This window comes from Venturia canescens, chromosome 4, assembly GCF_019457755.1.
Source record: "Venturia canescens isolate UGA chromosome 4, ASM1945775v1, whole genome shotgun sequence".
In the NCBI taxonomy this organism is placed as follows: domain Eukaryota; kingdom Metazoa; phylum Arthropoda; class Insecta; order Hymenoptera; family Ichneumonidae; genus Venturia; species Venturia canescens.
In genome coordinates, this window is record NC_057424.1 from 16,737,748 (window position 1) to 16,760,358 (window position 22,611).

Sequence of the window (22,611 nt, forward strand, 5' to 3'; positions counted from 1 at the left end):
TTTCCGAGTTAAAACTTTCGAGAATCCCGCTCGCTACTGAGCTTCTAATTATTGAAATAAAAGCTTTCGCAAATCCCTGCAGTTGCTCGCGGTGTGCTTAAAAAGGTTGGTCCTCCATCGAACCTCCGGTAAGAGATGGCAACCGCCATCTTTCTCACAGGCGCACGTAGTAAATTACCGAGACTGCGTTTATCGATGCAAAAAGATTCAAAATTTTCTCTCCTTTTTATGTTCATTTTCAACGGGCTGTGGATAACATTCCCCGGCTACGTGATCCCGAAAGTAAATTCCGAGGGTGCACTACAAATACTATTATTCTGAGTTTTCCACAAGGAAAATCCTGCATCTTTTTATTCCCAGTCTGCGTGTGCACGTATATGCGCATTAGATGCATGAAATCATGCATTTTTGCTCGGTAGGTCTCTCGCGGGTAGTCTCCTTTGCAGCAGCACATTCCTTATCCCACTAGACACGTCGGAGTCTCGCACAATGAAACTTTTTACCGTGGATTCACCAGGCAACTAGATACTTCACAGTTTATTCTGCTCTCTTCTGCATGCGTACTTTTCTCGTACGATTTTTGCGCCCCCATTCATCGACTCGCTGTAACAGTACTCGCTTCAATCTTCAAACTGCTCCGTACCGACTCAGAGAGACCGCGACGAGTATAAACATAGAAATTTCGATTTGTTTGCTGCATAAATTTGGGTTATTTTGATCGTTAGAAAAATATGATTAGACCAACACGGTCTTCCTCGTTTCGGTGTCCAAATGATCGAGTAGAAAAAGGGCTTCGTTCTTTTTGGAGATAAATAAAAACCTCTGGCTCGAACAAACTCTTGAGATAACTTCGACATGGAGATTGATTATCTTCTCGGATAGATAAGTCAATCGATCGATTCGAAACAAATTGATTGATCACACGAAATTTTTGATGGATCGCCATCTGTGCATCGAATAAAATTTGTTGATTCAGTTATTTTTTCGACGCAGCGAAAAATCAACGAGCCAGAAAATTGAGCGATTGAATCATCCAAGTTTTCGGCGAGGCAACAAATTTTATTCTGTTCGCCACGATCCGTGGTCGATAAATTTCATCGAATCAGCAAATTCCTTTATCCAGGGTGCTGACCGACTAGATCTATTAGCATTCGAGTTTTTCCCATCAGTGGTAATAGGAGCTGAATCTATGACTGGAGAAACGGATAGTTAGGAAAAGTATTCAAGGTTTGTACGAGCAAAAAGCGACGTATTTTGTGTAGAAGAAGTGTAGCTGATTCGGGATACGAATTCGTGTGTATTCCGTGTTCCAGAATGGCTGCGCATTTCCTCTTTACGTGTTTATAAATAAAAGTACGGATACAAATGGTTTGGAAGATTCAGTGAATGCATTAGGTCACGTAAAACGAGTACACCAACATTAAAAAAGAAAAAACGGAAACCCTCTACCACGCTATTGTGTTCCGAGCGGTTTTGTGCAGAGGAAAAGAAAAAGCTCGAAGAGGAGTCGAGTAGCGATGCAAAAAGAGGATAAAAAATAATTAAGGTCATCACGAGAGACCGTAAAGCAGTGATGCCCGCAGGTGATAAAGAACGAAGAGGATGAAGAGTTGATATACACAGAGTTGCATGCGGTGTAAGCTCCGCAAGTACCCTCGTCCTTGATGTCCAAACTTTCTGATGTTCGATCATCTGACCTGAATATCAGGAAAATCTCATATTATATGCGAGGGAAAACTTTAAAATGAAATATTGTCCTGAATTTTGCGAGCTTCTCAGAAGAAAATCTCATTCAATTTCCGCTTTTTTTCAGTTTTATGAGTCACTGGAACAATCAGTGGTTGTAAAATATATTTGAAAGCGTTTAAAGATATCATCTGGCGAAATGGTTTACAGGCTCTTTACTCAGCGATCGATCGCGAAACGCTGCGAAAACAGCTCTCCGTCGGTTGGGAGGCACTTCGTGTATGTGATAAATACGAAACTGTGTAGTATAGGATTACGTAATATACGTACTAACACTTCAGAGGCATGAGTTTACGAGCTGCAAAGCATCGTGAACACGACGCTTAGTACGATGAATCTTCTCGTGAAAGTATTTCTCTCGCGAGTACTTTCCTTCGGATACAAATGGAATGTTCTTGTTCTTGGCTCGATGTCCTTCCTCCGACACGGAAAAGAAGATCGAACTCAAAGTTTTATTGCATCCAAGTTTATAGCAACGTTCCTGGCTCCGCGAAGCAAAGTGCTGTAATTGTTAGCGAATTTTTCATGGAATTTTCGTCCGCCTATCGATAACTCTCTTTCGGCAACGAACCTCAACAGTTCTTTTTTTCCAACACTTTGCTGAAAAATGCACGATTATGGAAAACTTGTGTGAGTTATGCTCATTTCGGGTTTTGCGAAGCGAAGGGGAGTGATCGAATCACTTCCCAGAATGTCTCAACGTCTCACAGGACCTTCGAATCGTCATTTTTCCCTAATTTATTGAAAATATCATCATTTATTCAAACTTGTAACGAACGGAGACTTTCTGAGAGAAGGGAAGCTCGAAAAACATTTCTGTGCACTGTGCGAAAGTGGATTCACAGGAAAAATAAAAATTCAATTCATTTATCTCCGAGTGCAATAAATAAAATGAATCGTTGAAAGGAACAATCCGAGCGGTACACGTGTTTGACGTATAAAATTGCGAAAATCGTAAGTTGATATAGCGCTATCGGAGGATGATGGAATGTTTGGCGTATCGTGCGCGACTGATCCATCATATATGAGCTCGCGAAAAGAGAGAACAAGAAACAGCGAAGGGGAACGGAAAGCGAGAAGGTAAAGGGGAAAAAGCGTGAAAAAAATGACAGGCCCGAAATCCGCTGAAAGCGCAATCGTACAAGGAGTGGAAGAAACAATGAAAAACCGTCGCAGGTGAACTGTGAGTTGGAAGAGGACGAAAAAAAGCGAGAATGAAGAAAAACAAAGAAAGAGAGAGAAGCCCTGGATGAAAAAAGAGACAACGGGGGGTATAGAAAGGCAGAGAGTAAATCTATCTCGCGCACAACCGAGACCGGATGTTCAGAATCGAACGAGAATATCAACAATTCGATTGGTATATTTGTACTCCCACAATAACTGTAAACAGGAGAGTTTCGTCCAAGAGATGATTCATCGAAATCTCTTCCAGTTCATATTCCATTCCAGTATTTATTCAACCCTCTGAAACGTCTGTTCCCAATAGCGTATATTCATACATCAGGCAATCGTTAAAAAATAACGTATTCGGACCATTCGTTATACCCCCGGTGGGTCGAGTTCGAAAGTTAATTTCAAAAGAGACTCCGATGAAACTCGGGAGATCATTTTTTTCGATCGTCCGCGCATACGGTAACTAACTCTGCATATATTCAAATGAAATGCATCGATTGATACGAATTCGAGTTCACTGCGGAGTGATTATTAAATTTATTTCAACAGATACGTAGCTTCGAATAATCATCGCTTTACAAACGTTTCAACGCTTTTGTAATATCCTCAGGCTCCAGGCTCGAGGCTCGTTAATCCCTGGTTAATTGGATGTCGAATTACTTTTATAATCGTCATTTTTCTCGTATGATCTTTGTTAGTATTTTATTTAATGGAAGCTTCGAGCACAAATTTGTAGGCGTTACAAAAAGTGAATTATTCGTATTGAAATATTTTCGTTCAAAAAATAGTGAAAAGACACGAGGAATAAAAAAAATATATATATTTATATGTATATAGGAAACGTTGGAAGAATAAAAATGGAAAAACTTGTGATGAGATTCAAAAATGTCTGACTGTTCGCAACGCAATGTGCATTCGTAATGCAGTCCATGTACCAAGGGATACTTGCCATACATTCACTACTGGTGCTTCCACGATTATAGCCAGAGGACTCGCGGTACGTTTGCTGGGTGTGATATGGTAAAAGAAACGACCCAACGACCGGAAAGCGATAACGCCTTTTAACGAAACTCCTGCGAAAGTGCGCTTGGCAGGTTTTATCTTGCCGGAAACGGTGGAATTCCAATGTGCTGCAATTTCTTGGCTCCCGGGGACTCGTGGCAAATGTATACATATGTACAATTGTTTTCAGAAACGGAAATCCAGTTGCAGCGAACAAGTTTCAGGCTCCCATGGCCCTTGGGATTTTCCTCATATCTGGATTCGAACTTGGCAGTGTGTTTTACAGGTTTTTGGATTTTTTTGAGACGAAAATTTACTTCATATGCTCCCTCATTATTCCGATTTCAGATGTTGTAAAAAAAATGATATTCCTGGTGCTCTCGTTGTTCGAATTCATTAACTGTAATTCTATACAAAACTGTAACTGCATAAAATAATAAACGGGAAACGAAACGTAAATAATTATGCATTTTTTTCCTTATTCCACTCTCGTATTCCGTCGAAGCTCTCCAGCAATCAACACGATACTAAGCAGAAAAATTTGTTGAACAAAACGCATTTTGTTTTTGAATTATTGACAGAAATTGTTCTGAATTCGACTGTTTGTTTTGTCAAATTAACTAAAACAATCAGCATTGGAAAAAAGTTGACTCCGCGCTATTGTCTGCCGAGTGGACTCACTCGAGGAACAAATTTTTTCTTTTGAGGTAATACGAAACGATTTTCTTAAGAAAGTCTTGAAATTTACACAAAGTTTAAACGGTTATTGAGATAAACGAGTTTAAATATGAAACATATTACGAATGAACGCTTCCTACGAACTTTATAAATAAGTACACAATGACAATAAAGTATACAACGAAGTTTTGGGAAAAAACTCAGGACGATTGTCTTACTAGTGATAAAGATATATTACGTTAAGGATTGAACGAAACTGGTAATGAGCACTCGTATAATCTCACATTTGCTATTTCAGCATTTTGTTTCTCCTTGGCTTGGCCCATTCCTGTCATAGCCTTCCGTCTTTTTATTAATACTTTTTTCTTGATCCGTTTCCCGTTGTATTTTCCCTTTGCGCTCTCTAATGCGATTTTTTACATTAAAACCCGTAGTATTTTCGCCAGGGACGAATAAAATTCCGGATTCAGTAAGTGACAGATCCCCGATTAATCAACGGCTTGTAATTCCATTTGCCAAAAGACAAGTTGAAAAAATGTATTTACAATTTCGATTAAACAAATCTGGCGTTAATTTAGAGCGATGATGTCTTTAATTAGGAAGTAAAAATCGATTAAATTTAGACACCCATAAAATGCCATCCTTCGGACATGTTTACCTTAAATCAATAAATTTCTTTTGAAGATCGATAAGAATGATAAGGCAGTTGGAGCGTCTGCTAAAGTTTTTCGTAATAATGCTTACATATTTGAGAGTAGAGATTTCAGTGATAAATATTGATGACACGCCAGGGACGTGTAGCCTACTGTAGTCCATTATAATATTATGAGGACCCTCGCCGACAATATTAACTTCGGTTCATAGCGTCATATTCACGAGAACTGGAGCGTTTCCCACGAGTGCCAATATATTTCCACTTGTCGAATATCTCTCTCCCTCTCTCTTTCCCTTTCTCTTTCTAGCACAGCCAAAGGCCATAGTTTGCAGCCAAAGTACAAGTATTTGTATATACTCGCAGTTTCGTCAGAACGTCTTGTTGAGAGGGTGTGACAGCAACGTGTACATGCCACCGTATACTGGTATTTGGTGTAATTTTCGGAGATTCTCGAGACTCCGATGCGAGAATCATCTTCTCCCACAGAGTCACTCAACCACCGCGAAATGTCGGATGGCGAATTCATAGGGAGTTTCTATCAGATGCGTGTTAAATACATATCGCGCATTCAACAGACGTGTATGCTGAGTCAAACTCGCTCGTAGAAGCAATGCTTCAAGACTCTCTATAAATGCTCTTTCTCTCCACTCTTTCTCTCTCCGATTCTTCCCCGTCATTCAGAAAGTAGGAAGGAAGGAAGTTGGAGAAATGAGGATACGCGAGCTAAGGATACGGAAACACGGAAATCTCTAAATGTATACAGAGCACAACAAAAGTTAAGTGCAAGTTACACGGGAGTTTGAGATCGCTTGGAATTGTGAAAAGAACAATTCTGGAGGATCTTCCCTGTGATACAACGAAGGGAAAATGTTATTTGATCAAGGAAACTCGATGCTGGGACGGATGTGTTTGAGCTCCAGGACTCGGTGCCATCGGTTGAATTTATTTCGACCGACTTATTCCAATTAAATATTGAAACAACGTTATCCCCGGGAGAAAGAATATTTTTTTTTTCATAATTTCGAGATTCGATTCGGCAGTTTGAACGCAACTTTTGACACGAATAGTATACTCGCGAAACTTAACTAGACTAATAATTCCGTCGGTTTCCAAGCCCACTCTCGGTGTTACTATACGCGACCTCCAACTAGTTTCCGTTGGCTTTCTATGCCAGTATTTTACCGTGCACTTTCCACTTGCGTTTCAACCTTCTACGCAGCCCCTAGTGTAAACACGAGAGAAACGCGAGAGCTCGTTTTCATCTTCCTCAGGAGCAGTGCAATTAATGGGAGCGTATATGTATGGGAGCGAAGAACCTCGAGAAATCCTTGTTGAACGGGCTCCATTTTAGTTATTTACTCGATTCAATTTTTTGTAACTTTATTCTTAAGTTGATCTCGCGATGTTTGTTTTATTTCGATCGAGTGAGATTTCATCAAGCTGGAAAGTCGGCGTTGGCGTGGGAAACAATCCCACGATCAATGGGGGAGCGCATTTTTCAGGAAATAAAGTGTCACGGACGACGGGAAGAAACAGAACGAGCGAAGCTGCGATCACAAAACGCAGGTCGACGATCCAGGAGAGTGGAGCACCGACATAATCCGGAAATAGCACAAACGCGTTTCATTGACATATTTGAGGACAACCCGGAGGCCCGTAACGTCGTTAAAACTTGGCTAAAGTTGTTGACGGGTACACAGCCAAGACAGTCAATACCTCGGTATAATTGCAGGGGTAGCTCAAGTGCTACGGAACAAGATGGAAAAGGAGAAGATTCTCGCTCGCTCCCTCGCTCGATTATCCATCCGAACATCCCAAGTTTTCACCAGAGCGAACGAGGAGATGGACGATGAAAGTGAACCGGGGACCACGAATCGATACGATCCCATTGCCGCGGCTCGTCGAGAGACCAGACTAACGACAACGACCACCACGCGACGACTCGGCAACGACTATGAGACGACGTGGACCAATCAAATTTATACAGGGTGTCCTGCTTTCAAGCAAGATATACTTTATAATCAAATTGACAAGTGGCTTTGAAATCGAAAAGTTTTCGACGATTTTGCTCATTGAGAAAACCCCAGGATCGATCGATTACTGAAAATGGCCTGGTTCACCGATGACTCGACGTCCATGGACTTGGTGAAGCACCGTCAGGACTGCACGCACACTAAAATGATTGACTAACGATTCGTCTCATTGGTCACAGTGGCAGGATGTTCCGGAGCACCCAGTATGGCTGCTCACATCGACGAGGAAGAGTTCCATGCAGTCTGAGCGAGTTCGTCGGACCGCAGGATTGCAAATGCTCACGGAAGGAGGATCATCCAAACTTTTTCTGATTTCGGAACTGACTCGAAAACTCTCGAGGAATATGTGCTGTCCGAGTTGCTGCAGACTGCGGCGAGCTCTGGTCTGAGCGTGACGCAATTACAAGAAACATTGGAAAAAATTGGATTTTGCGTGATCACACTTTCGTGCATACAAAAAAAACTCTGAAAGTGCTACCAGACTTTTCGGAAAGAAAATGTCCAGGAATACCGCGGAAATAAAAAATAGCGAGCCTGCTGTTGCTCAGCAATAAAAAATCGATTGGGCGCTCGCGCTCACTTTATTCGCTTTTTCCTGCATGCTCTCCCGCGTATACTCCTGACGTGATTAAATTGAACCTCGCTCTGAGTGCACTTTAAAACATGCTGAAGCGGCAACCCCCTGTTTTAAGGTATAGTTGGCTTGCGGCATTTCGAGGAAACTTACACGTTCGCACGTCCTCATAAATACGGAAATAAGCTTGCACACATACGTCTGGAGTGTGAAGACCGATGAGAACGTCGGAACATCGTAACGAGGCAGGGAAAACAGCGCGATTTTCCAACTCGTCTCATCTTCTGACTGGTAAAAAAAAGAACATTTTTCATGAGATTAATATTTGAAACGAAAAGAAGGAAAATCATAGGAACTGTTCGACTGTCTGCCAAATCGAGCGAAGACCTTTTGAATGGTGCGCCTATTGTGCTACCGAGTCCTGCATCCGACGTGTTTACATCCCCTTGGACTAATTAATGGAATGCCAAGGGTTAGGTAACGTTGAGAGAGGGGAAGTGGGGGAGGGCTTGAGGGAAAGGTTCATTCGAGCTATGTCTATCGAGCTCCGGTCTATGATGCCTGCATGGATTATCATATGATCGATTAATCGCTTAACGCTTCCGTTAATTCGCCCTCACAATCTTTACTTTACCAAATATAGTATTACTCACTCGGAGTACCAGGGGCTTCGTCTGTGATCAATCTCAAGAGGAAATTTATCGATTTTAATAAAAATAGGAATTGAGGAAAATGTTGTTTGGTGGAAAAACCCTCCCTCGATATCATTTGCACAGTTTTAGGTCGAGTCGTACATTCTTAAAGCTACCGAACGTCCTTCAAGTACCGATTTACTCAGCGATTGACGACCCACTTTCCCAAAGTGAATTCTATCGAACGATGTTTCGCAATCTGCCGTAAATTCTAGTGAATAATATTTAACGAAGAAATAACACCTCGCAAATGATTTGAGGAAAGCTGAGCAGAGAAAAGGCTGATTTTCGTTGCCTCTCAAGTGAGCATGACTCTATGCGTACACGTAATTTTCATGTATTTATGCAAAAATCTCCGGGCAGATTACGCTGCGAGTGACGAACGAGAGGCATAAAGGATGAGCGGTAATGCCTGCCGAGGGTCCCTTCGCACCGGCTCTTTATTAATACCCTCAAGCACGATGATTAATCGATAATGCCGTTAACAGCGATAACAACGTCGTGAACATGCGCCCAATACTGTCCGAATTACAGATTTAAGAGCGATTGTCAAAATTTGTCAAAATGACGAGCGTCGAGTCAGGAAATCCATGAAAATGGCAATAGTTCAATTTTTATTTTTTTCTATTCCGGCAGCTGGTAAATTCATGATGAAATCAAGAAATTTTGGGCGAACTGTTGTAACTCGGTAGGGGAGATTTGATTTGGGGTGGATCCGAACCTACGCTCGTTGGTATAACTTTCGATACGCTCGTCTCCGGATATAGCAAAGTCAAATGATATTTCGAACGTTTTTTATAAAATGTACGTGGAATCGATCGATCGGGGGAGGGTCGAGTAAAAAGTTCGCATTAGCGGTTGTCCTGATCCATCTTTCGATTTGCAGTTTCAAAGTGGTTCTTCTTGTGTGCGCCAGGGAAGACAGGAAATCGGGCTCCACCGAAATCCTATTGAAGTTATTGCTACCGGTTATGAGAGGAAATGATATCAAGGCCATCGGGAAAGGGATTGGGGAATGGATCAGATATCGGAAGTCGTGGAAAAAGCAGAATGCAAGAAAGGAAAGGAGGGGTGAAACAGGGAGAAAAGAACACGATAAATAAAAAAACGATAAAGAGAATAAAAGTGAGGAGAAAAACGGAGTTGCGGAAGAGGGTAAATGGAGGATGAAAAAATCGTTTCATCAACAAGCCTCCATTTCCTGTTCATATAGTTAAGTCAATCTATAGTTACACGCTTCAGCGATACGAAAATACAATGATCGCCGTAAAGATTTTTTTTCTATTTCACAAATTTAACATTTCCCCATCGGAATCTAACAATGAGCCACGAACCAACTGAATGAATTTTCTCTTTTATGAAAACTTTCGTCCAATCTCAACTCATTTTAATTCCTCTTTGATTTCTCTGTTTACCGTTAACACGAATATCCTTCAATATTATCTTTGATGAGTACTCTCAATGGGAAATAACTCATCAATAAAATTATTCGTGATGAAACACATAAAAGAAAACGATCAGAGATGGATCACGAAAATCCTACAAATATGGCACATCGGTTATTATATTTTCGTGTATAAATAACGATAAAAAATCGTAACCCATTTCTATCAATTTTATTTTCATAGGTAACTAACTGGCAGCGTTCCATAAACGAAGGAAGGTGAACGTGTTTAGAAAGAGAAAGAGAGAGAGAGAGAGAGAGAGAGAGATTGATTGATTGATTGAATGTATATTTGCCCTGGACAATGTCCTTAGGGCTAAAAATCAAAGAAAAGTTATATACATGCGTAACAATATGGTAAAGATAAAGTCTAACAGAAAGTAAACTATGAAATATACAGTGAAGTATATAAAATATAGTATAAAACATAACATTGATAACAAAAAAATGGAGAACTATGGTAGCTTCGATTTTAGTTAATCATAGTAAAACATTTTTATTAGAGTCTATTTGGGTCTTCCAATTCAAAGAGGTATGAAAAGAGGCGTGCTTTCAAAATGCTAAGAGACGGAGATGCTCGGATATTGTGTGGCAGTGAATGCCAAAAATAGATTGAAGTCAAAACAAAAGAGTTTCTAAAGGTTGCCGTCCGGTGCAATGGGATATGAAAGATGTCAGGTGAATGACGTCTCACCGCTCCCTGAGAGAGATTTGCTGGTTGGTAAAGATCTGATAAATAAGAAGGTGCTTGCTTATTAATAATACGAAACATGAGAATGCCAATGAAATACAATCTCCTTGATTTGACAGTTAACCATCCCAATTGTCTCCTAAAAGGCGTTATATGTTCATCTCTTTTAAGATTAAAAATGAAGCGAATGCCGCTATTAAGTAACACATCTAATTTTTTGTTTAATTTTTGCGAAAGATCATTATATACCGTGCAACAATAGTCGATGGGGGGAAACAAGAGAGCTGTGATTAGCATAATTTTGTTCTGAGGTGATAGAATTCTTCTGTGATATCGTAATCGGTACAGCACCTGGTTTACTTTACTGGAGATACCGTTGACGTGTTTATTCCAGGACAAATTCGCAGACATAGTAATGCCCAGATTACGCACATCACTGACATACGGAAGAGAGACACCATTTACTTCAATAGACGGCAGTACGTTGTAGTTTAGTCGACCTATGAACTTACTGCTGCCAAATATAATCACCTTGGATTTAGTGAGATTTAATTTTAGGCCATTGTCAGTCGCATATTTGGAAATTGCTCGAACATCATTAGCAACAAGGTCCAGTTCATCAACGATATTAGCTGGAAAACAGCTACGATAAATTTGTGTGTCATCGGCAAACGTTAAGTGTTTGCAATGAGTGAGAATAGTGCCAATATCATTGATAAACAGGGAGAAGAGCATGGGTCCTAAAACAGAGCCTTGAGGCACTCCAGATGTTGTCTGAGCCCAGTTCGAGCAATTACCAGCATCGTCGATACACGCCTGAGTTCTGCCATTTAGATAGGAATGAAAAAATCGTATAACCTCATCAGGAAATCCAAAGTTCCGAAGTTTGATCAGCAGTTTGTCATGTGGTACCGTGTCAAACGCTTTACTGAAATCAAATAGGATGAGTATGGTTATTTTCCTGTTATCTACTGCTTCCCTAATGTCATGACTCAGTCGTAAGAGTGCTGTCTGAGTGCTGTACCCAGTACGATATGCAGATTGCGCAGGATCCAGTAAATCATGCTTAGTAACAAACGAGAAAATTTGGTCAAAAATTGCACGTTCAAACAATTTAGAAATCTCACAGAGATTTGCTATAGGTCTCGTATCAGCTGGCGAGGATGGAGGATTCGACTTAATGAGCGGCCGTATATATGCCCTTTTCCAAGTAGGTGGAAAAAAGCAGAGGCGGAGACAATTGTTAAAGATGGTGGCAAGCACAGGTAAAATACTTGATAAACCCTTTCTCAAGGCAAACGGCGAGACAAGATCCGGACCAGTTGACAGAGACCAAGTCATTTTTGACATAATTTGTTTATGTAGTACATTAACCGTGATCCCGACAAATTGAAAAACAGGCCTATTTGCATTTACAGGAATAAGAGAATTTAGAAGGGAGTTGATATTGTAAGGTGAAGCAATACTAGATACTTGAGCGTAATATGTGTTCAGTATTTCTGGCGAGAAATAAGTAAACGGAGAACATGTGTTTGACCTGACTAAGCCCAGATGCGAGAGTTCTCGCCACAATGCTGATGGGTTATTAGAAGAGGATAATCTTTGATAGTAATACTCATTTTTGATTTGCTTGATATATACAGATAGTTCATTTCTGACTTGTTTGTAAATCGCCATAGCTAGTACATTTCCGGAGCGTTTTGCTCGTTTGTACAGTGTGTTTTTTAGTTTAATACGAGCTTTAAGTTCATTTGTCAACCATGGTGCAATTTTTCTGCTAGAGGTGAAGGTACATAGTGGTGCATGAGCATCCATAGATTTAATTATTTGGCTATTTAAACATAGAACAAATTTTTCAAGATCTGTAGTGGATGTACAAGCCATGGAAGAAGAAAGGTTGTTTGCAATAACAAATTCATTCAATGTAGCAGCATATTCAGAATCGTTAAAATGTCGTACTGTGCGTCGAGTGATGACTCGCTTAGTGATAATATCAGAAGGGAAGTCATACGTAATTTTTATGAGATCATGGCCTGCTATAAAAGGTGCTGGAGATTTGGTAAAAGTGCGGATTTTGATGAGATTATCAACTATGAAAACATCAAGGCAAGAGTCGGAGTTATTAGTATGGTGTGTCGCTTGTGAGTCAACAATATGTAGCGCTTGACTATGAACCAGTTCTCGTAAATAGGTTGCTTCAAAATTGTCACTCAGCAAATTACAGTTTAAGTCGCCACAGATAATTATGTTTTCATAAAAAGGAGAAAAGCGCTGAAATTCTTCGACGAAGATATTGAATAGCAGTCCTTTAGGTCTTCTATACATCGAGATAAAAAGAAGGGTAGTATCGGAGGACGTACGAATATCGAGTATTAAATATTCTGGAGCATTCGAAAATTGTGAAGGTGATCGTGCTAAGATTTTTGCTTTAAGTGATTCGTGAACAAAACAAGCCACGCCACCACCCAGTTTCCCCTCTCTATCATTACGTATTAGAGTATAATTGTCTAGCTTAATTAGCTCATCAGGAATGCGCAAATGCAACCATGATTCTGATATTGAAATAATGTGTGAGAAATTAAATGAGAAGTGGGCTTTGATTAGATCTAAGTGACTCAGTAAAGAATTAGCATTTAAATGAGTTATAATTAGTGACTTAGAGTTTTGTTTGGAATCTTCATTTCCTGTCGGAGATGTTGGTGGTGATCGTGATGATCGTGATGATGAAGGCTCAGCATGAAGTCAGATGATCTTGTCCAATTCGTTTTCGCTGTTGATCGTGATGATGTCCGAGGCATCTGACTTGCGGGCATATACGCCGCGAGAGGTGCCCCAAGAATGTTTCCAGCCTCTAGCTTTGGTGACAGAGCGAACTTTTTCCAGCAGATGAAGAATATTTGGTGGCAAGAATTCTTTGATCGTGATGAATCCATTTGTGTTTAGAGAGAAAACTTCTCTCACCGACAGCACCTTTTTTTCACGCTTTTTGATCATAATATGATCACGAACTGCAGGTGATTTTAAGCAGACGAGAAAAGGTGCCGAGTGAGATTGAGATTGAGTCGTTTGTCTCTCACCAATAGGAACCGCAGATTTTTTTGAGAGACTGCGCACACTAGCAATATCAGGAATAAATTCCGGCACTCCTAGGGCGGTTAAAACCTTTTCAACCATTTTTTTCGGTGAATCATCAAGGGTGGTTGGTAGATTTCGGACAATAAGGCCGGGAGAGTGCATCTGTGAATTCAAGTTTGCAACTTCGTTTGAGATTTGTGTAACCGTCGATTTCAATTTCAAGTTTTCAGCAACGATATTGTTCGTCCGATCATCCAATGTTGTGACGTTGGTTTGCAAACTCGAGATCGAATTTGACATGATGGTTTGCGAGGCAGCCAGATTTGAGACTTCAGAGCGAAGTTGGGAAATGTCTTGAACAACGGTGTTTAGGGTTCCTGAAAGCGATTCAAATCGGTTTGCCATGAGGTTTTGAAATGACACCAAATTTGAGTTTATTTGACTCATGTTACTCTGGAGTGTTCTAAGAACTTCATCCAGCGTTTCATTTGAAGTAGATTGGAGATCGAGAACATTTGTGCACGGTTGAGTAGAGGGTGTCGATAGACAACACGGTCCACATTTGAAACTGTTAAGCGATTCATTGCTTTGGAGATCGACTTCAAATTCCGCAGAGGCGCAATTTATATGAAAAGTACGTTTGCAAGTCCCCGTACATACAATGATTTCATTTTTTGCTTGTTTGCCACATATTGGGCAACTTTTTCTGGTCATGGTGCCAATTTTTTAGTGAAAGCGAGGTACAACGATTTACACGGACTTGTATTGTACACGTGCGCGGCGAATGTGTCGATACGATAGACTCAAGAATAATCGAGTTTATCGATAGAAGGTAAAGTAGATCGGACAGGGTTTCGTCCGTGATGGTGGCAACCTTCAAAGCACAGTAGAACGCGCGACGGTAGCCGTACTAGGAACTTTGATCGATGACGTGGATCGATATCGATGATGTGATGTGATAATGAGAAATGATACTGACAGATGTAGGTTATGTATTACGAGAAATTATGAAAAGATGCACTACACACTGAAAGTTATGAATAAATAATGGTAGCTGCTGGCACATCACATACATTAATAAGAATTAACAGTTTCACTTGTATCGTAAATGTTGAGAAGTTAGTGAGTGTAATTTTCACTTCAAGTATCACTGGTAATCGTTGTAACAGTCACAGACTTCAACGGGTTTTCCACTGGTGTGATGGAAGACGACAATGATTGAAAAGTATAAATTATTCACAACAAACAATATGTATCACAGAAATTAATATTTCAGATTGTTAACGACCACTAGCACTTTACAGGTAAACTTTATCTAACTTAAAATATGACGAATAATACATGAAAATATAACTTTAAGATTGACAGAAAATTTTTCACACTTTCTCAGCTCAGAGAGAGAGAGAGAGAGAGAGAGAGAGAGAGAGAGAGAGAGAGAGAAAGAGAGAGAGAAATATAGTGAAAAGATTTAAGTTTAACGTATTCTTGGAAAGCAAAATCTTTGAAGAAGATCCCTGATTCTCAAATCTCGGAGTACGGAGCAGTTATCTCTTGTCTTGGACCAGCAGCGCTGTGCTAAGCATAAGGAAAATCTCATGTTCAAGTGCAGATAGGAAGTTCTTTGAAGAAAACTCACGAAGCTGGATGATATTACTCAAGCTCTGTATAGCAGAGCATCATTCAATATGCTGCTCTTATACGAAAATTAATGTTTTACCTTGAGAAGATTCTAAAGAAGGATTATGTGTCGGTGGATGGTAAAATATGCTTCAGTTTTTTCTCATCCTCGATCGTAGATATGTCTGCATTTACATGCATGTTAATGTACCTGTATACAGAATTGCTATTCATCTGAGCACTAGGCAGATGTTCTCTCCGATTCGTTTCTTTATCTGCTACATTAAGGGAAAGGTTTCCCTTTCAAAATTCCCTCCTTTTCTATACCTTTTACCTTTTACCGCCCTCTCTCTCCCTCTCCGTTACTGCACACATATCCTAAGCCAAGCTTTGAGCACTCTATATACTCGATCGGATTTACCCTCGGGAAGAGCCACGAGCGCTTGATCTTTTCGTTTAAACTAGTGCGATGGCGAGGGAGAAGGAAAAGATGGGTAATCGTGAGTGAGCAGAATAGGAATAAAAAGGAAGAGGGCAGGAGGGGAATCATCCATTGGGGTAACCGTAAAAGGTGATACTCGAGAGACTCTCACGTGCATACAAATACATTTACGATCTTTAACCTAAATGCCTCTTAGTTCTACCTCCACCCTCGCGAAATCGCTCGATTGTTTTATTGATCTTTTTCATTTATGATTTTTAGATGGCCAGACTTTTCGAAATGCTGACATTTTATTCACGGAAACGGTATCATATAAAATTACGAGTCTGAGCCCAAGAGTGGGCTAAGGGAAGGCTCGTTGGGAGAGATATTTTATTGCCGAGCTCATAAATATTTGATGAATCAGAAAAACTACGGCTTCGTGTTAAAATGAACCCCTTTCGGTTCAAGAAAATGTGTGATTTGTGAACGGCAATAGGAATTTTATTAGGATTCGGTGATTGGGAGGAAAAATATTATATTATTTGATTTGGAGCAAAACTAATCTCACACGAGAAGAGAATTTTCACGAGACTCGTACGAGACGATGGTGTGCTGTGTCTTGCTCCATTGCAGTTTGAGAATTGATTGATGAGACATAACTATAGAATTGAGGCAATCGATATGGTAGTTCTCGAGGATGAACTTTATTGAATTAGAGAAGTAAACACGAGCGAGCAATCGAATAGAGCACAGAGATTATCGCACAAAAACACAATATGATTATTCCAATAAAAGTGTAAATTATAACATCACTAGTTCTTTTGATCACACTAATATAAATTTCATGACGTTAAGAAATCTTCTTGTTCTTTGGCAACTTAAGTACAATATTAAAGGCGAAGACGTAATTATAACACAAAATATCGATTTTAGATAAACTGATTGAATATTTCCATGACATAAACTTTTTATGTCCTTTTCCACTGTTCGTTGAAGAAAAACTGTCTCCAAGTAAACAAACGTCTTTTATTTCACTTGTTCTTTTTTTTCTCTTTTATGTCTATATTCAAATATTCATCTATGTATCCGAACTAGTCAAAGACAGTCCATCTTCACTGTCAACACCACTCGATAACATTAATACTCAATTAAAAGAATGAACCATTGATCAAACAAGTTTCTTTATTTTATGGCATCTTAAAAACACTTGAGAATGTCCGAATCAGCGATATTTGATACCATCGCAAATTTGGCCTCTCAACACTTTTTTCAGGTTCGTTATTTTATGAATTTAGCTCACGGGATCGATAAATCGGTCGTTGTTTTGAAGCGATGACTAACAACCTTCGAGGCATCGTCGTTGCACAGTTTTCATTGGATGAATATAAAAACGATTGTCGCTGTAGCATTGAGTCTCGACTTTTGCGAAGCTCGTAGCAGGCCACTTTTAACAGCCAACAGAAATAACGTGCCATCGCGAACACACTGTAAAGTACAGCACACGAAACTCATAAGCAAGAAAAACCAATTATCGAAGTTGTAAATTCGCTCGTTTCACGAGAACTTTGACGGTGCGAAGCGCGGCCGTTTGAGAGTTTTCGGGGATGCAGGTTACATCGAAAGGAATATTACGCGCACTCGTGTACGTTGGAAAATTTGGTAGATAAAATTTCGGGTTATTTGTTGATGGTAAAAGCAGCGTGAAAAGTACGCGATACTCGGGCTCCACGAGCGTTGCATATTCCCTCGAACTAATTCACAACGACACGCGATTCGGGGAGTCTCCATGAAACTCGGCCAGCAACCTCCAATCCAAATAACATTGCAAAATGACATGCGCGCACAACATATGCAAAGCCAAACATAACAGCTAATATAGAAAGCGGTATTCGCCTCGTGTATATAGTCAGCGAGAACGCCACGCTGTGAGGCATTAATTAAACCAGAGGGTTAAATAATATACCCCTAATTCTCGCTCATTCATCTTCTCACCCCCTCCCCCTCCTCCTCCCTCCGCCGCGCAGGGCTGCCCTTCGCCCGCCCAATGCGCGTCTTGCCCACCGATTTTAGAACGTGCCACCATCGCTGATTGTCACTCGCTATTTATTCTCGTACAGAATCAAGGACGTTCTACGATATGCACATTTCTATGTAAATAAAATTATAAGGGAGCGAAGTTTATTTGTTCGTCCCCCCTTTCGTGAACGGACTTCGAAATCTCACAATTCACAATAAAAAGTAAATAAATAAATAAAAAAGAGACCGAGTATTTCGATGTATTATTCATGAGATACCTGCAAGGGAGAAATATTGCACAGAAAGATTGGCAGACATCGATTCTTTCAGAGATACTTTGACAATGGAAGGGAGACAAGTGAACACTTGAACTTTTTACATTCATTGGAGAGCGACTTATTTCAATGTATTTTGGTAAAAAAAAAAACAAGATTTTTCTTCGTTTTTACTTTTCGTGGGAGAGCACAGTTTCCACTTCATTTGAATGAAGACACTTATTTGCGCGGAAATTGAATCTGCACTGCTGAAACCCAGACGAATGTATGTGGGGCTAAGTAACCCTATACGAGCGGAAGCCGTGCATCCAAATTCAAATGAATCCGAACGCGAGTTAAATATACGTTGCCAAACGAAGGAAAATCAAAGTATATTGAGCAGGGAGCGTGAATCCCAAAAACCATCAGAAATCTCATACTGGCACCACATATTTGTGGCAAACTCTCGGAATAAAATCCAATAAAGCCAATTGAAATAGTGAACGTGGTGAATCGAGCCGCGGTCCAGATAACGAAGCTGTTACGTCGGGAGGAATAATTTCTTCATTTAAAGATCATAATGGGCCGTCACGCGGTGTATACTCATTGAGATGAAGAGGACAAAATGGGAGCGGGATAGAGCTTAATTTAATTCCGGAGGCAGGAGTTTTCGTTCGCTCGGTACAGTTGGTACACGTTGAATCCTGAGGAAGGAAAATAGAAGAAAACAAAAGAGTGCGCCCACAGTAAACTCGGCTGTTATACGAGTTTCTGCCAGTCGCCCCATCCCGCCTTGGCTTCTTCCGGAATACCAGAAAACACCAAAACGTCTTTCGTCGTTTCATTTCTCTTGCACTCTCCTTCGCATCTTCGAGGCTATACTCGCCGAACGATTTCCATTTTCGTTTTCACGTCAGAATACTCGCGAGCGCACTCACTCCCTCGCGTTCCTAAGAAAGCCGGCTTAATTACTTCTCTACCCAGAGCCAGTCTCATAGGAACGGGGTATAAAAGGAAACGGAGAGGGATGCGAACGAGCACGCTCCTACACACACACACACACACACACACATGCCGGGACTTTGTGTATGTATTGAAATTACGTCGAATAAGCCCCAGAGCGCTTTGACTCTTCCTCTTCGAGTCTCAACCAAAGGTCCCCTCCTTATTTGTTTTTTTCTTCTACTGTAATCATCGTAACCCCATTTCCCATAAACAGGCTCCGATGTTTTCTGATACAATCATCATGGATCCTTAGCTTCGCGAAAAGAAATTAATTTATTCTCGTCTCATTGTTCGTATCATCCTTCTTGCTTACTTCTTAACTTCCTTAAACTCGCTCTCATTAAGAGACTTAATGAGCAGCACGTCAAAAAACCACTGCGATAGCGAGGGGGGAACAATAACTTAGTAAGAGGAAAAAACGTATGAATTTTTTTATTTTTATTACAGTTTGTCATACCGAAGGAACGTTAAGGAAGTTGCGAATCTAATGGAAATCGAAAATTCCAATTTTAGGAGTTGAAATTTGGAAATGTGCTAGAAATATACAGCGTGCATCTATTCCTGGAATTATTATAGGATCTAATTGTCGAGACTCTTGTGGCTCTATGGCTCTTATGGCAGGCACACTTCGTGTGCGACGATTGGGATTTAATGAAATTGGATCCACCCAACTTTAAAGAGCCAAAAACGAGAATGAGAAAATAGAATGTTTTTATTTTTCAATATGGTGTCTTGACGAAGCCTTGTTAACGATGAAAATGACTTGGCAATGGAAAAATAAAAACACTTATTCGAGGCTAAAGTATTTTAACCGTTATCATTGTATTAAAAATTTATCAATCTCAACAAATAAGTTACACATAATTTTAATAATTACGAGAATAAGTTGTAATCGTTTTTTTGATCATGAAAAGAGCAAAAAAGTTCAGGTGCTTTTTTGAATGACAAGTAACGCGTGATCTTCCTTGTTATGCGACTAAATTTATCTTCAGACTCGTGTAATTGTGAATCGCTTCACTTTATCACGATCGTGTATCTTTTGATTTGATTTTTTTCAAGATTTCTCTTGAAAGAATAAAAATAATAAATCTATTTGAGAAAACAGAAGATTCTGTGATTCCACATTTTCGAGCCCGTTTTTCAGTTCTCGGCAATAAACTCTTTCCCGTCATAATGCCAGCGGTTCGCAAGCTGCTTCCTTCCGCTTTTTATCGCTCATCTCATTGTGGTCTGACAACGTTTAAACGAGATTGGCAAACCACTTAGAAGCCACATACGTTAGATTAGACTTTGTGTCGTGCTGCTCCCACGTCACAAACGTGAAACGCGAGATTGTCTTCGGAATACTGCGGGTTCACAGAGAACGCTCTCGCCGACCATGCCACGCTGAAAGCTTTCCCTCAACGTACATCAGTTAAATAACATAATTTGATTTCCGGGCTCAGCGATTCAGAAGCAAACGATACTCGTGACCGTATAAACCACTTCAAATTTTAAGTGACAACGTATACTTACGCATCGAAACGTTATTATGAAAGCTATTATGATTCCCTTCAAGTATTTCACGAGAAACAATGCCCTTACCATGTCCAAAGGATAGACGAAAATGTGAAGATTAATCTCCCCACATATGCCTCAAATTATGAATGGAGAGTCATCCCAAAGTTCAGTCAAATTAGATTTCAAATAAACTTATTTCTTTCATACAACCGAATCGAAATTTTATTCTCAATAATGTAAAAGGAGTAAATAAAAGATCAAAATGAGAAAAAAAATTATTTTCGAAATGACCAATCATTCTTGATTCCTCACTTTATCAAAACGAATAAAGTTCTACTTTGAAGTCGTCTTTTAATCGGACGCCCTGTATAAACGTAAAATTTTAAACAACATCATCAATTCAGTGAGAAGAAAAGGGGTACATACATTTGGAGTCGAGTCTCTGTCTTTGGAGCGGAGATGAACGAGAGTTTTAATAGTACCAACGAACTCTTATCGCAGCCCAGAGCTATATCCTCATTCCCCATAAATTAAGCTCGCAGGGACGTTTTATCCGACTGTTGATTCCGAAAGTTTACCGAAAGGTGATAAATCCCTGCCAATGAAAAGGGATTCCTCTCATTCGAGAAGATTCGAAATAAACGAAAGAAGAAAGCACAGCGAATATTATCTATCCGGTGTAGCTGAACGTTGATTTGGTCCCCGCTGAGTTCACGTTTGGGTGGATCGAATGCTAAAGATCGGAAGGATACACACACATGCACACGCAGCTCGGAAATTAATGGTAACTAATGCATAACGTTTGAGACAGTTTCTCTCATAATCTTTCGGCGTATAAATTTTGCGGTAGCATTAGCAACCCACATGCGTACCTAACACGAGCAGTATCTCGTGGTTTCAATTCAACGAGGCAGAGCAACGAAGAAAATTATATGCGTGTATAGAGAGAAAGAGAGTCGGGGAGAGGATGGTGCAGCACTTATCAATTCTCTGTAATACAAAGCTCCATTGATTTCAATATTCTCTCTAAATCCCACTGCTAGAAACGGGCTTAAATGATGTGCGAGCATTAACTGAACTGACCCGATGCAATGAAAGAATACAAGGTTAGATAAACTCATAAATACACTAATTTTGACGGTGTTCCAAAAAAAAAATCTGATTTTGAAAACCGACGAGAAGGATCATCCAGGATTTCCGTCGAAACTTCAAACAAACTCCTGGAGGAAAGCACCGCGCGTCTAAACGTTTTTCATGCAGAGACACATTCGTCCTAATTTCATTCGTTATAACCGTATAACCATAACTGCGAGGGGAAGCTCCTCGGGTACGAAGGATCAACGGAGACACGAAGATGTCATGTGTAGCAAAGATATCTCAACGAAGAACGCGTCCCAACGCAGGCAATTACTCGGGCTGTATAATCTTGTTACGGAGCTACTTAGCGTCAGTATATTTACGCCAGAGGATTTCCCGGGGTAGGACGTTACGTCGGAGCGTTAGAAGAGACACGATTTACGAGGCGAGTCTCCTCTTGCTTGTGTGCGAGTGGGGCATGAAACGCGCAAAGCTCAAGCGCTCGATCTCCTGCCTCGTCTTTAAGCGGGATCACCCTTACGCACCGGCGAGTAATGCAGTAAATCACAAAAGTATCGCGATCGAAGTGGACGGTCGTTAAATTCTGAAAAAAGCGCAACTCCGTCGCACTTTTTCCTTCGAAAGGAGCTGCTAATTGATTTGCAGTTGTTCCTCTGTCTTGACAATCTTGCTCACCGGACATGAATTCCTTCAGTGCAAACCAACGGAATCGTCAGCTCGATACTTTCAAAGTCGATTCAACGAAATAGGACTCACCTGCGGTGTCGATGAGCTCCGTATCCAGATTGTTGAAACCACACCGGCTGAGGAACAGGAGAGAGAGCAAGGAGAGAGAACACACGAGGACGAGCATCCTCGCCAGCAGCCTAACTCCCAGAACGCGCAACATCGTGTCTCTGCTTCGCCTGTAATCACACACGTTTCACTGTAACAC

At 40.4% G+C, this 22,611-nt stretch overlaps 1 protein-coding gene across 4 annotated transcripts in view; it reads right to left on the minus strand.

The window, feature by feature from the left end:
* Csgalnact (Chondroitin sulfate N-acetylgalactosaminyltransferase) overlaps positions 1-22,611 on the minus strand; it is a 95,603-nt gene that overhangs the window by 12,325 nt on the left and 60,667 nt on the right. For all 4 annotated transcript variants that reach the window (XM_043416382.1, XM_043416378.1, XM_043416380.1 and 1 more), the window contains one exon: positions 22,434-22,582. In XM_043416382.1, coding sequence (XP_043272317.1) covers positions 22,434-22,582 — 149 coding nt within the window. The remainder of the gene's footprint in view (positions 1-22,433; positions 22,583-22,611) is intronic.